The sequence below is a fragment of the Opisthorchis viverrini genome (genome assembly GCF_000715545.1).
Source record: "Opisthorchis viverrini unplaced genomic scaffold opera_v5_31, whole genome shotgun sequence".
NCBI lineage: Eukaryota > Metazoa > Platyhelminthes > Trematoda > Opisthorchiida > Opisthorchiidae > Opisthorchis > Opisthorchis viverrini.
The window spans coordinates 1,521,613-1,536,577 of record NW_008751688.1 but is presented as its reverse complement, the minus strand read 5'-3'; the positions used below and the strand labels follow the sequence as shown (position 1 = coordinate 1,536,577).

The 14,965-nt window shown below is 45.3% G+C and overlaps 3 protein-coding genes across 3 annotated transcripts in view; 2 read left to right on the top strand and 1 right to left on the bottom strand.

Moving 5' to 3' along the window:
* T265_02578 (hypothetical protein) overlaps positions 1-6,238 on the bottom strand; it is a gene marked incomplete at both ends in the record, with an annotated part of 35,252 nt that extends 29,014 nt beyond the window's left edge. Inside the window, 10 exons of the mRNA XM_009166857.1 lie at positions 2,910-3,006; positions 4,687-4,749; positions 4,998-5,065; positions 5,184-5,322; positions 5,360-5,462; positions 5,497-5,663; positions 5,698-5,785; positions 5,820-5,972; positions 6,008-6,082; positions 6,124-6,238. Coding sequence (XP_009165121.1) covers positions 2,910-3,006; positions 4,687-4,749; positions 4,998-5,065; positions 5,184-5,322; positions 5,360-5,462; positions 5,497-5,663; positions 5,698-5,785; positions 5,820-5,972; positions 6,008-6,082; positions 6,124-6,184 — 1,014 coding nt within the window. The remainder of the gene's footprint in view (positions 1-2,909; positions 3,007-4,686; positions 4,750-4,997; positions 5,066-5,183; positions 5,323-5,359; positions 5,463-5,496; positions 5,664-5,697; positions 5,786-5,819; positions 5,973-6,007; positions 6,083-6,123) is intronic.
* Positions 6,239-8,453: 2,215 nt separating this feature from the next.
* On the top strand, positions 8,454-8,853 carry T265_02577 (hypothetical protein; the record flags this gene model as incomplete). Its single annotated transcript, XM_009166856.1, is given in 2 exon segments — positions 8,454-8,592; positions 8,609-8,853. 2 exon segments carry the CDS (start codon positions 8,454-8,456, stop codon positions 8,851-8,853), a joined length of 384 nt encoding a protein of 127 aa, XP_009165120.1.
* Positions 8,854-9,878: 1,025 nt separating this feature from the next.
* On the top strand, positions 9,879-10,101 carry T265_13045 (hypothetical protein; the record flags this gene model as incomplete). Its single annotated transcript, XM_009166889.1, is given in 2 exon segments — positions 9,879-9,941; positions 9,946-10,101. Coding segments are annotated over 2 exon segments (219 nt in total).
* Between the last annotated feature and the right edge of the window lie 4,864 nt (positions 10,102-14,965).

Sequence of the window (14,965 nt, the reverse complement as noted above, 5' to 3'; positions counted from 1 at the left end):
CAACCGGGCAGTATCCCAGCCCTCGTGCAACCTTCGGGTGGCATGGCAATTGGGCACCGAAAGGGTGCTGTAGCTGGACAATTTATTTTTTTCATCTCATGATTTCATCGATCACGAGGTGAAGAAAGAATGGAGAGAGTGGGCATCCCTGACGGAGAGCGCGGGAGCTTTTGGAGAGTGCAGTGTTTACTCTCATACATTCGGAAGACCGAGAATACAAAGAGCTTATGTTCACAAACTTCCGGGGTATTCCTTAGGCAAACATATAAAGAACGGACTGGTCAACCGAGCCGAATACGCCTTGGAACTCTAGGAATACTAGAATTGTGGATTGTTTATACGTACGACGTTGTTCTAGCACCCGACGGAGTGTGAAGATGTAGTCAACGCGACCCCTACTAGGCCGAAATCCCGCCTGCTGCTCTTGAGTCAGTGTCTCACGAGCCACAATGAGGCGATGAAGCACAAGTGACGCCAACAGTCTCGTTAAGACCGGGGTCAAGCCGATCCCCCTGTGGCTAACACACCCACTAAAAGCCCCTCTTTTGAAAATGGACAATATCACCGACTTTCCCCAGTTGCTTTGGACAGACTCCATTTCTCAAATGAAAGCAGACAGATCAGACAGCCGCTGACTGAAGAATTCACCCTCACCTTTGAACAATGCGGGTGGGAGGTCATCCGGACTGGAAGCTCGGTGGCGAGTAAGAGAACATATGCACTCGTAAACCTCCAAAGCCGTAGGTGGTTCTACGTTCACAGTCCAGGGTTCTAAGTCAACTGTAGGCTCCAGATGAATGGCAGCTGGTGGTCAAGACAATTGTTTTCCAAAGTATTCGGCCCACTGGTCGAGGCGTTCTCCATCCAAGATGATTACTCCTTTCCGATTCTTGATGGTTTTACCTCACAGGTTGTTTCCGTTGACCGATCGCACTGATCAGCTGAAATAATCTTCGGGCATCACCGGCTTTCCGGGTCTATTCCATTTTTCGGCCTTCTATGCACACCACACTTCACGGCCGGCTTGCACGTTCGCTTTTACTTGACGTCTGATAACTCTTCGCAGCGGGTTATGTTCGGGACCAGCTGGGATATTTCTCGGAGATTTCAGCAGCGTCACTGTTTGGTCTGCACCTGGTGGTGCCGTGACACAGGTAAAATTCCCAGCACTATGCTAAAAGGAGGCACGACAGCCAACGTTGTCCAAGTCTAGACAGGAAGTGGCTGGATTCGAACCACGAGCCTTCCGGTCAGTACGTTCACATCTTAACCACTGCGCTATCTCGAGCTTCAAGAGATTGAGTTCATGGGACTAGCGGGACCGCTCTATAAAGCAATGAGCCAATTGTCGAGAACGATGTTTCTGTGAACGACTGAGATTCTACACTTTTCGGAGGTCACCCCGTTGGCTACCGCCCCCGAACCAACCGATTCTCATTTGGAGGAATCTGCGTGTGCCATCACTGTAGTTTGATGTTTGTATAGTTTTGTTGGCATCAACGAGAGCCATTGTCCGAGGCGATATTCAACTTTACTGGGAGCGCACGAGACCGGAGGAAGGCGGCTTCAGAAACTAAGAGCGGGGTAAGCACACCTTTTTTAAACTTCCTTAAAACCATTACTAACATCGTACCTTTTGAGTTTGAAGGCCTACACAGATTGATGTTGTTGGAATGCAGAGACGCGTTGATGATAAGCCGAATGGTCGTGCATACGCCGAAGCGGAGCGAAGTGACACATATCCAAAAAGTGTCCCGTCAGTCAGTGTGTACTCCAGAATGAAGCTCTTCACCGGTTGGTATTTATCACATGGCCTAACTGAATCCACAGCTGATCTGCATTCGGTGACCTCCAGATAACAATATGTCAACACTGCGCTGAAAGTTGTAACAGCTACAAACAGACGACGTTCAGCAGAAAACTGAAATCACTCTTTTGCAGTGAGCATCAAGCCCGAACCGACCACCAAGATAGGCTTCCTCCGGACTTAGTTCGCCGACCTGGACCAGAACAATATGTATCCATTTTGCTGGCCGAAGTACTCGTGACAACCTCAGAAGCGAGTACACTTCTCAGCAGCCATCTGCTGGGGCGTATGCTGATGAAACAAATAAACGCTGTTTAACTCATCAAGATGCATTTACCTTGATTGAGCCACTCAACCCAACGGCTCAAAGATAATTGCCTACTAGAGTCCACCACAGAAAAGCGCATTCGGCTTCAGGACTAAACACAACTCCCATGTCATATACACCACCAGCCACTATATCAAGACCAACAGAAACTAAAAGTGAGACGCGAGCAATCTGGGTTTACCATAGGCAGTTCGAAAAGTAGGATCAAACTGTAGTCCTGTGTTTTGGAGACTCAGCATATTAGAAAAGGAAAATGGTGTGAGCCAGAAGTGCCTGTTGACCAAAATGACAAGGTATGGACGTTGAGACCCGCAAGTGGGGAAATCCCTCGAATTTAATGGGGAGTTTAGTTTATTTCCCAGATACGCAGTGACGGTTAGACGACAAAATGAACCACGAAACTAGATGAAATGTGAGGAGGATCAATGAAAGGCAAATGGTATTTCCTCGTTGCCAAGGCGGAGGAGATTTCGAATAAGACACCTTACCTGGAGCCTATGGCATGATGAACAAATGACGCTGAGTAAACGGTACAGTAGGGACGGTTGTATGTCAACGGAGCGCAAAACCCAGTGGATAACTATTCTATACGAACGATACGCAAACTGCGCAAGCTCTGTAAGCACAATTTCAGCTTGAGTAAGTTCTACAGCTGGAGACTAATATGGCCTATAAACGAAGTCAGTATATAAATATTCACCAACCACAAATCTGCTGTTTTATTTATATTTTTTAGATCTGCGATTTACACAAGTAAACGAAGTGGAAACTTACTAAGCGGCCACGGCCCTTCACTTTACGACCCGAACGGTCGCCTTGACGCTCACGGGATGCCCGCATGAGTTCACGACCGACAGCTTCTGCTATGTGCCTGAAGACAGTAACAGATATGTTGCCAGGTAGCTTTCGCCAGAAAGGTTTGCACATATACGGCTGCTTAGTCAAATTTGACAGAAATGAAAGCCACGATGCAAGGAGTGAAAGCAATTAGCTGAGCCACAAAACTCAAATGTGTACGTGTTTAATGGAAATTCACAGTTGCTATCAGACCAAGACTAGTGCTGCTTCTAGTACACAGCGGACGAAGGGATCGCAATTTCACTCATAAGTTAGAATCGATTATATTAAACAACAGACTAAGAATGATACATCCGACATTCTACATTTAGAATTCGGTTGTCCAACACAGTCGGCCACAAATATTCTTGGTGTTTAGGAAAACAGCTGCTCCTGATCAACGGATATGTGAATTTGATCATAACTGGAGGACCTGAGAGCGAGAAAACTCCTGACATGAAAAAAACGATGTCTAGGTTTGGATGGTCGTGATCTCCCTCAGACTATGTTGCAGTGGGAACCGTCGAATTTATGATGGTTACTGCGAGAAAAACTCAAGTAAATATAGACCAAGGTGTTGAGCCACAATCCGTTGGAATGCAAGGTAGATAAAGTACGCAGACTAGGATAGGCGCATCTTGGATGTAAGCATCATAGAATCGGCAATGGCCGACTGGCAAAGTGACAGCCATACAGCAAAACCAAAACTTCATGTCGGACACGCCCGTGAACGCAGGAACAAAGACTGTCTCTAACCAAAATTCGATTGATGCTGGGGTGGACCAAGGAACGGCTTCGGATAACAGGAAAAGCCCACCACATTAAATCAGTAATTTATCTAAGGCTACTCCGATGCTGAATCACTGGTAGTTCACATGAAGACGGCATGACAGTGTCAATGAGAGAAGCAAAGCAGCAGTAACCCATGGGGTCAGCTATCAAATACATAACAAAATACCTGTTCAGTTGAGGGTCAGACCATAAATCACCAACGGTACAAGACAAAAAGAAACCTGTTTAAAATGAGCGTTGTTAACCCGGAGCATCCGAACTGCTGCCGGCGGACCAGTGATGTGGGGGGTAAAATTGGAAAACAGTGATCACTCACCCGTAAAATCCTGGTGTGAATTGTTCATTCGTGTCAGCAACAACAGGTGATTAACTGAGAGAAATACACCGAGCGGATCAAGTGCTCAATTTTGGAGTGAACAGCAAAGCACACTCGTGCAATCACTTCAGACATAGGAAAGCCATGGAATTCCGAAAAATATCAGTTGGGTAATTCAGAAATTTTTTCGACGATAACCCCTTTAGCCCCAGCACCCGAATTGTGTCTGTCTGTTGGCGGCAATTCGTGGGAAACGCCAAATTAATTTACCTACATGGCGCTCCGACAGTCAAATAAGCTAGACTGTAACACCTAAGTCGCGGTTATTCGAGGATAGTTCGCATGACAACCGACAGACAGAATAAGTGCACGTAAACGTTAAATGAACTCCAAAGGTCACGCAACCAAACAGATGAGGCTGAAACGAGAAAGCTTGTCTCATACCAACATTCCATGAAAATATTTGTTATCGAGGGTTAGTACCAGTGCAGTAGAAAATTGAGTGAAGTACAAGAGCTTGTAATACCCGTTAAATCTGGAACTCGGTTGTTAGCCAACGATAGGCAAAACGCAGAGACCAACGGCAAATGTCAGCACCAGACTCACTTGATTAAATGACCCTCGTTATGCAGAAATTTCATCACACTTTCGGGTTCAAGATAATCGGGCCTAGCAGATTGAACGTTGGTCGAAAATAAGTTGCATGTAATCGAACTTGATAGGAGTAAAGTTTGATCAAAAAGCTAAACTGTAACTCAGGAATAGCGACCTAAAAGTCTCCAAGATCCAGAAACTGTGCACTACCCTTTCTACAGCCCTGGAAACAATATGAGTAATCCGTTGGTACTCTAGATGGAGCATGCAGGTTCAGCTCGGCTGTTAGTCTCAGCCCCCTATTTCAGATACAAGAAACGTACCTGGATAGCAGTATGTTAAATTCATTGTGACTAGTTACAGATTTTCTTTGTGTTGCTGACTGCAAAGCCTGAAAGGCACAAGTGCACAAAACTACAATGAAATTAAGGGCGTGCTTAACTCATGGATCTAGAACGCATAGGTCGATTCCAGTAGGCAAATACTAAGGTGAGAAAAAGAGTGCACACCCACTTTGGACTTTGATCCCGTTTCGATTGAATCTCGGGTTTCTTGTCAGCTTCGAGCGTTCCGCGATAAAGAAATCGAGGTGGCGGCACTTCCGGAATTTCCTCTGGTCGCACACTGCATTCAACTTCGTCAGAGGCACTAACGTCGGGATTTGTGAGGAGATGGGATGAAATACCTTTCAGACTCTTCACTGACGTTCTTGTGCTTCTTCTTCTTCTGCTTCTTGCTCTTTTTCTTCTGTTTCTCGCCGACTTCTGCCTTCAACTTTTTCTTTTTGACTTCGACAGAAGTTAGAATTGGGCTATATCTCACCTGGAACAAGTTCACCGCAAGCATCGATGACAATCGGCTTCACCGGTCGGTGAGTTTTGGTATCTGAAATAGGGACCGCCTCTATCTTACGAACGACATCTTCGCCAGACAAAACGTGGCCAAATACAACATGTTTTCCATCCAGATGAGGGGCCGGAGCGGTTGTTCTGAACAAAATAATATACTAACGTCGCTGCTTACATGAAAAACTGTGATCCATTTGTGTTTGGACCACGATTTGCCATTGAAAGTAGGAAAGGTCGATCATGTGGTGTTGAAAGGCACTCGTCTAAAAAAATATCAAACCTAATGTGGAAACAAACCGGCAAACGTTCCTCCATAGATGGACTCACCACCAGTACCATCTCTGTTGCTGAAATCCCCACCTTGCACCATGAACCCCTTGATAACCCTATGAAATACACTTCCTTGGTAGTGCAACGGCTTCCCTGTTTTCAGTCCTAAACCACAGGCACCTTTTAAAACGCTAGACATCAGTTACGAACATTACCTTGGCATAGTTTCTTAAAGTTTTCCGCAGCTTTCGGGCACAGATCATTGAAGAGCTCGAATACAATACGACCAACTGGCAAGAATGATATAAAGAAATGAAAAGCAATGAACTACTTGGAGCACCATCAATAGTTATATCAAGGAAACAACGAGTACGGAATTTTTGCTTGGGCATCGCAGGTATGTGAAGAGCGCACCGCACAAAACGAACTGCCGCTTGAGGTGCAAACTAAAACGCGCCAAGAGCGCGTTAAGGCGTGACGAGTAGTTTGGGCAGTATCGTGCACGCAATCACACACTTATAAGGGTTTTCGGTAATTTTCTACGTATATCTATCTCCCGTGTATACCACTCATCGACGAGAATGAACAAATTATTGTGTGACTAAGTTACCACACACGCGCGCGATTCAAACAAATCACAGTAACCACTAGAATTGGTGGTGCTTAGCATTCGCACAATTCTATTGAATTTTGGAAGAGGAAGACGTTTCCATGATGGATTTAAAGAGACAGGCAGCTGATTGCAGGGTGCGAGCCCAAACGTTTGAACCACGTATAGGTATCTCGGTGTCTCCGCGACGATAGGAAGGCATTCCGCCAGATTATTTCCGCCAAGGATGCCGTTGTTTCAGCAGACAATGGAATTTAGTGAGCTGCAAAAATAAGAATGAAGAAAAGGGTGATTTTTGGTTTGAGTACATGCGCAACAAAATGCAACATTTTGTTGCAAAATGTTTTAGTCCACTCGCACAGGTTTTGCAGCGAAGAGCATTGTGTGGCCAACGGGCCTCTCAAAAACTATACACAGATCCACTGGTATATTTCTGCCATATCTTATGTTGCAGATCCAAGGTATCTCAATCCATTTTGGAAGAAGGCCTGACAAAAATCACTTACTGATTTGACTGTTCGCATGTCATGTTGTTTGACCTTTGCACACTTCGGTTCCGGTTTCTGGGGCGTTGAACACGTGTTTCTGAGCAGAAGTTGTTCTACTTTTCCGTCCGTGCGTCTATCCGCATTACGTTGTTTCTGAGTTGACCATGTGCTTCTATTGTCATACAGCGTACTACATCGACTTATTACATTACAACTTGTGACAGAGTTGGGATTCCAACAAAATACAGCACGCCAGCTGCTGTCTTGTGTGTCAATCGAGGCACCATTAGCCACTGTGTATGAGATTTAAGATGATCCTTTTAACTTCACACACCTAACCTTGCCTCAACTAGAAGTATTCCGGGGGCGGCTGTTTCTACTCGATGAACGGTAGACCAATTTATGGGCAGTGTGGTGAACATAGCAACGAAGATCTACGCAGCAAGGAACGGATTAAAGAGTGAAGCAGAGTTGCTTCAACGGTTCATTCTGGGAGTACCCCATTCCGGTCCCAAAGCAGAACTCATCCACGGTCCCCTGGGACCATATACATAATGCGACTAAACTCGGTCACGGTTACGCCGTGACATGAGTGCTAGAGCAACAACTCCATGCCGCACAGCTAACCGCAAACCCGATTCCCCATCAGCCACTACCTCAAAATTGGGATAGTTTACCGGCAAATCGGATGAACTACCCTCACTGCCACCGTTTCGGAAGAAGAGCTAAGAATCACAGCCACGCCTGTCCAATCCGCCCGCAGTCGAGCCTGTAGTTTTTGCAATTCAGTATCGCTATTTCCCATATTTATCATTCTACACAACCACGCACAATGTCAGGTTACCTAGATAATCAACCAGTACGTTCCTCGAGCAAACGTGCGCTCCATGCTCTATAGTTGGTGCACAAGAGTCTTGGCCACGTGATCACCACTCGACAGCTAATGTCAAACTGAAACAGTAAATGGTACGCCGCTTCAAACTTCTGAAGCGCCACTCCGCCAGAATGGAAGGATCGTGCAAACACCACCGGTTCTACTGGTGACATGGAAATTGTATGACCGTCAGCAATGTGCTTCCTTCGTTGTCCTTGTAAGGCAAAAGAACAAAACCCTACGTATGTGCATTGATTATCGGAAATTAAATGGTGTCTATACTCGTGGCTCTTTTCCCCTACCACTAATGGACGGCATAATTTATGTTGCGACAGGAGCAAAGTGGTCCTCAGTATTCGGTTGCCCTTGGGTTACTGGCAGTCGTAAGTGGGCCCAGAGACCGCGCAGTGGCCTAAGCTGCAAAAAATTTTACGCCAAACTATTGCATTCTGTTGCGCATGTGCTGCTCGCCAAGTATCACTGTTCGCTGAAGTAACCATACCCCTGGAGGAAAAGTTTGGTGCAATACTTTCCTAGCAACTCTGGGACACCGGGATGCCTATACGGGGCTCAAATGTTTGGACTCATACTCCGAACTCATTTGTCTGCTTCACTTATTCTATTACGGACGCGTCGTAGCTTTTCAAAATTCAATCCGTTTGTGCGAACACCGAGCGCGTAGATTCCATATGGACTGTAGAAGTTCGAAACAACGCCGTTTGGGCTCGCCAACGTGCGATGAAAAGTGTCCTTCCTGGGCCACTATCCATCAGATAAGGGCGTACGCACTGATCCGGGAGAATTTAAGCACCAACGACTGTACACCATGTTTGTGCGTTTTTAGATCCTGCGTCTCGCTACCACTGGTTTGCCGGAAATTTCGCCAAAATTTGTGCTTCACTTTATCGACTGACGGAAATAGGTCGGTTATTCGAACAAACTAAGAAATGTAGTACCGCTTTTGATAGCTTCGAATGTGTGTTGTCCTCAGCACCAATCCTGACATTGTCACATATATCGACGACTGCTGGCAAATTCACTCTATATACCGATGCCAGGGACGCCGCCATGGAGGATTTGCTCTCGTAGACGGCAGATGGCCACAGAATGTCATCGCATATGCCAGCAGGCAGCTCGACAAGCGTGAACACAGGTATAGAACATGTCTAGAAAGCTCCCTATAGTGCTTTTACCTCTCCATTTTCGCTTAATACGTATTAGGACGCCATTTCACGGTATACATAGATCACTGTTATCTTCATCGCTGATAAAACTTCTAGGATGTGGAAGGACAGATTGACGGACAGCAGAAGCACCTACAAGAATTTAACTTGACATGTACATATCGACCTGGAATGGAGCATACAAAAGCTGATGCACCCTCTAAATACCCAACAATTGTAAAGCGGGTGAATATGGCGAATATGGTGAGCATGGTGATAGCTAGCCTGAGTGGAAACGCATCCAGGGGACCGATCCGGACTTCGAGGACATCTACGACACACAGATACAAGGGTCTCGGAAACAATCCGACAAGGTATCGCAGGGTTGTTCAGCCATGAGGAGACATGTCTAGACAAATTGTGCTCACAGTTGACTTTTAAATGACGTCCTGTTTGTTGCACGGTGGCCCAATGAACCACACGCTTTGTTATTTAAATGCAAAGTTAAGAAGTTTTTGAGCAGTTACATGCGACAACCAGTTGCGTCGGACAAAATAGGACCGAAGCGGTCATTTGTCAGCTGTTTTGATGGTAGTATTCTGCGTTATTCGTGCTCAGCGCTCCATCCAGTTCCATCGGAAGTACTTAATAGTCGTGTTGTTAAGGTGATCGGTCTACTTCTTACTACAAAAACAGGTAACAGTTATACACTGATATTGGTCGATTATTTTCAAACGAGATATGAAGCCACCCCACCAAAGAACCAGTATGCTCGATCGATGGGTATAGCTCTAGTAACTGAATGGATAAGTCCTCACGGAATGCCAAACACTTTGCACTCCAACGTGGTTCATCCTTTGAAAGTCGTCTTATGAGTGAACTTTGCCAGCTTGTTTACACCAACAAGACTGACATCACACTCCATCACTCTGAAGGAAATGGGTTGGTTGAATGTATGTACAGAGTAATAAAACGCATATTAGCTGCTTATATCAACCAAACTTTACAGGACAAGTAGGACAAATATCTACTGCAGTGCTTGTTGGCTTATCGCGCATCCCTTCATGATTCCACCGATTTTTTCCCTGTAAAACTTCAGTATGGGTACGAGCCTCGCCTCCGACGACCCATGTTGAATACGCAAGACTTAAACAATTACAGTCAAGAACTGTAGAAGCGGTGCAAATTAGAACACACGTAATTCACAGCAGCAAAAACCTATTCTGATTGCCAAGCATTTGTCTGTGTATATCGAATCGGAGTATGTGAACCACTGCATTGACCGAAACCACCACCTGGCATAGCGGAAAAATCTACCGCTAATGGCAGGGACCATATACCATAGTTATAAGAGCACTGCCGTTGAATTTTGCATCGCATGGCTCATCGAAATCTGTCTTTGCGACAGGCGACTGTCCTTTTGAGAAAAGCTAATTATGGGCTAGTAAGTTTTTCCTCCTTTTTCAATGATGGTCAGCGCACACTACATCAGCTGCACAGTGAGGTCTTATCTTTGCTGGTATTGTGATATCTTAGTAATGCCCTTAGGAGAAATGGTCGATTCATGGGCGGAACAAGCCAGTAGTACAGTAGGACGGCCACCGCTTTGAAGTCCTGGCAAAATTTCAATCGTTTGGGATGGTCTGGTGGGCGAGTGTAACGCTCTGCCGGTGAGTATTGGCAATATGATGAGGTGCGGCAAGAGCTCAGACTGAGTACGCTGGTCGCGTTACCGTTATAGTTGCGTCGTACTTGAGATAGTAAGCAGCCTTCCACACGAAAGTCTTGGGTGAGTCATTTGTGGTTGCCGTGGTAGTTAGGATCGGCCGAGGAATCAGGATGAATTAGGACCAGCATGGATCAGGGATATTCTTGAGTCCATCGAGGGCCCATGGTGGTTCGTGGGCTCCACTCGAACGACGCGTTGGGACGGCTTGGCCCACATCGATGCCACGAAATTGGAGAGGTTTCTAAAGGGTCTGTAGAAAGACCGTGTTTTGAGTCATACTGCACCCCGAAATAGCATGCAGCCAAAAGCGGTCACAATTTGTAACCACTGCGGTGAAGCAAAACGGGCCCATTTCATAATCGGCAATCGATATTCAGGTGCAGGCAACAGATGGGCGGTTGATGCAAACGGGTGTGAGCGCATGCAAATATGAAGAACTTTCAAGCTAATCCATGCGCAAGTGTGGTGGTGCTAAGTGTGCTGGGATAGTAAGCTGGACGTGCCTGAGGGTGATGCCTATTTTTACAATCAGATGACCTCAGAATGGTGCAGTTAATGCCAAGAAAAAACGTGAAAGCTTTTAAAACGAGCAGTGTTGACGGCGTGTTACTTCGCGTCTTCAGTGAGGCTCCGTTAGCATTTTTACTCAGCCATAAAGGTTATTTAGATTCACGAGAGGATTGCCCGGGATATATATGCTACAGTCAGGGCAGGCTTGAGTCAGCGGCGTGGGCATTAAGAAGAAGTTGCTTCCATTTTAGTTTCCTCATTTTTTCCTCGCTGAAGGTGAAGGGTGAGGCGCAACATGGGGCAGAAAGCCTTCATGAGGATAGAGCTTGCAGATGAGGTGAGGACCGTGCACCGTGCAGTCCCTCGCATCGCCAGGCAGAGGAGGTACGGAAGAGAAAGACAGGGTACAGAATGAGTTGATGGATGTTTAGAGCGGGGTAATTACCGAAAAGGTCAATCAGGTAGGAAAGATGAGGGTGAGCAGTCAAGCGCATTGACATGACTTATGAATAGTCGGAGTCAGTCGGTCACTTAGTGGGCGAAGTCCGGAGTGATGGCGTTGTGGAAATGTAGGTTACTTGGTTTCGGATAGAGGGAAATTTGTTCCTACGCAATGAGATATAATAGACCTCGAGGTTCTCCCTCCTACCATAATCAGTATCAGAAAAATTAAGGTGGCAACAGGTGCGACTTAACTGGGAGCTCATTTATTCGGATATTGTGAACATGAAGATGGGTGCCACTACTTAGACATGAACGATAAGTTGAATGAGGCTGAAAACAGACAGACATGGAAGAGCGCTCCGCAGTTGCCTGGAATAGCGGGCGGCTTTCAACAGTTAGATTGCAGTTAGATTGCAGTTAGATTGCAGGAGCCGCTTTACAAACGCAAGGGCCGGAGCCGATAATCGATTTCCGGGATATGGGCCTCTAGTTAGCGACTCTGCTACTGAGTTCAAAGTGTGAAGGTTGAGGGTTATGAAGAGGACGACGGAGCTGTTTCTTTTAAGCCACATGATATCTGCAAAGGGAAGTATAAATGGAGTGTATTTGGGATTTAGCTCCCTGGACGAGCAGATTCGGCGCCAAGTACCCGTCTATCACTAGATCGTCTCAACAGCCACATTTCTGAGTGCAAGCCTGAAGGCACATGAGGTCTTTGAATCATATTTGATCTTACGACTGACGTGTGCACACCTGTATCCGACCTTAACCTCAATGAACCCAATATAGCTTACTCTCACTCAATCGTGCCATGGCCTCATCGTTGCACACGTATCCCGCGTTATCGGCGATTAGACTTATTGAGCAGGTGATGGGTTTACCTTTATACCAGTAGGAATTGGGCTTTAGAGTGGACACCGATCAGGAATTGTGAACGACGGGATTTAATGAGCCCTGGGTGAACCAGAGGAGGAAACTTTATTTAATAATGTGTTTTTAACGATATTAGGGAAGATTTGAACCAGTTGTAATTGATGGTACATTTGTCCTTTCAAAAATCCCGTCGAGTTAAAGCTGTTCCCTAAAAACGTGAGCTTGCACTCGTGCGGATGCAACCGGTAGATGGAAACATAATCCTCCAAGCGTGATTGTATGTTTTTCTTGTGTGTACTTGGCAGATGGACAATATGTTTCAGTATGAAGGGTTACCGTTTGCCACTGGATTAGGTTACCGCTCATTGTTGAGGCCTCGATCCACGTCGCGCATAGATGCGGGCCGATAAACTAATAAGAGTGACTGAGTTTAGCGAAAACACGTGAGGTAAGCACGATAAATGGTAATGACTGGCCTTTAATATCACTGCGCCCTAAGAAGTGAGCTAGCGGGCTGACGTCACGCTATCCATTTGGAAGGTGTCTCATCGTGATTTTGCTAACTCACGTATAGATATCTGAAATCGCTGATTTTCCTACCGAATAATTACGCATATCTGAGAACGGGGATTACTCACAGAGATGAATGCACACATTCGTACTGGACAATGCATCAGACTGTCCTCGTGTGTTATACTGCTCAAAAATTGGGCTTCACAGAAAAATGTTGAGCCGAAGTTTGGTGAACAAAATCAGTGTATGCGTTATATGAAACCTGAATTCTCCATACAAACGTTATTCAGCTGACTATCAGGGTGGAATCTGCGTGACATATCTCCCACCCGGATAACATCGTAGTGTTAGAAAAAAATGCTTGGATTTCATTTCGTGCTTCATCTCGTAAAGTATTAGTAACATGAATCGGCGATAGTCGACCACCTTGAAGGTTTTCTCACCTAAACAAAATGCTACGAGCAGCATATTACGGAAATGTGCAACCGTTTAGGCTAACGGTTCAAAATTTCAAACTTTGAAGCCTCAGAGATTTTGCAAAGTTAATTTCAGCTGACTGCTAATGAGCGGCGGAGAGAATGCCAATTCCTAGACACTCGAAATTTCTCTGAAACCATGGCTTGAACGAAGGAGGCTATTACATTAAGTTAAAGCATTCGGCAAAATTTTACGAAACCCTGAAATGCCCCAGACAGTCCTTGTTTTTTAAAAAATTGTTTGGGCATATTCAAGATCTTCTTCGCATGCGAAATTCATATTTTTAGCTGCCGTGGTTCAACATGATGTCTCTACAAAAGGGATGGGATAATTTCAGAGGTTATTTTCTTCACTTGTTCTCTTTTTTATTGGATTTTTAAATATTTTGCAAGTCCAAATAATGGATAGTCACGTTCCTTCGTTAGCGCAAACTCAGAATGGAGCAGCCATTCGCGACCTATGTGGGGAGAAGTTTTTCATCGTTGAAGCATCCAATCGTCACCAAATAAAATCGAATAATTCGTCACAGCTATTGAGGTTAGTGAATCTTTTGATGGCACACTGTATTGGGTTTCATTTTCATCGGCATACTCAATCATTTCAGTGCTGTGTTTTGATTTGGTTGTGTTATGTGCAGTGCGCTCAGAGAGCACAATAGCCTAGCCACAAACGCGGTGGGGTTTTTTAGCGCATGGAACACGCTTCATCATGAAACAGATAGTTATGTTGCGAAATATGTAGTGTATGTGGAGATATGTTAAAATACAAGCAAGTTATCAGACAGAGTAGAGGTGTTGTCACCGCCATATTATACTATAATCAGTAAACAGCCCTGAATATGAATTTCTTGGGTGAGTAAGTTGGGGCTGTCAGGAACTGCGACAAATTGAGACCAGCGTTGAATGACGCGTATGATCCTTGCCTCTTGATGTGTAAAAATCATAGTACAAAAGCATCCTTCATTACCGTCAGTGGGATTATTTGTGCAAATAATAATACTGGTAAATATAATAATGTTTGGTTCCAACCGCCGAGTGGCATACAGTCAGGCATATTTACACGGTTATAGTCAGAATGAACATGACCGAAGACTTTTTGGGTTCCGGAAATTGCGCGAAAAAACAGTGTCATACAAGGCAGGCAATATCCGATGTAACCTTGGTCAGGTCTAAGCCAGCACGGGATAGCAGACACAGTTATCGGGATTTCATCTCACTTTCCGGAATAATGTCAAGCTGAGACAAGATCAGAGAGTTAAGAATTGAAGGTGGCAAGCAAAATCAGATAGGTGAAGGGAAAAATCAACATTCTGTCTTGTGCATTATAAGAAAACGTTAAATTGCACAAAATGACCGGAGGAACAGCCTATCTGGTGCGATGGCGAGTTTGTCACGTTCTGGTTGATTAATTTGAACTAAAACATGAACTACCACTCACATCTGGTGGCTTTGACTGTTGTGCTTACGACCACGGGGTGATGAAGCGGGAAATC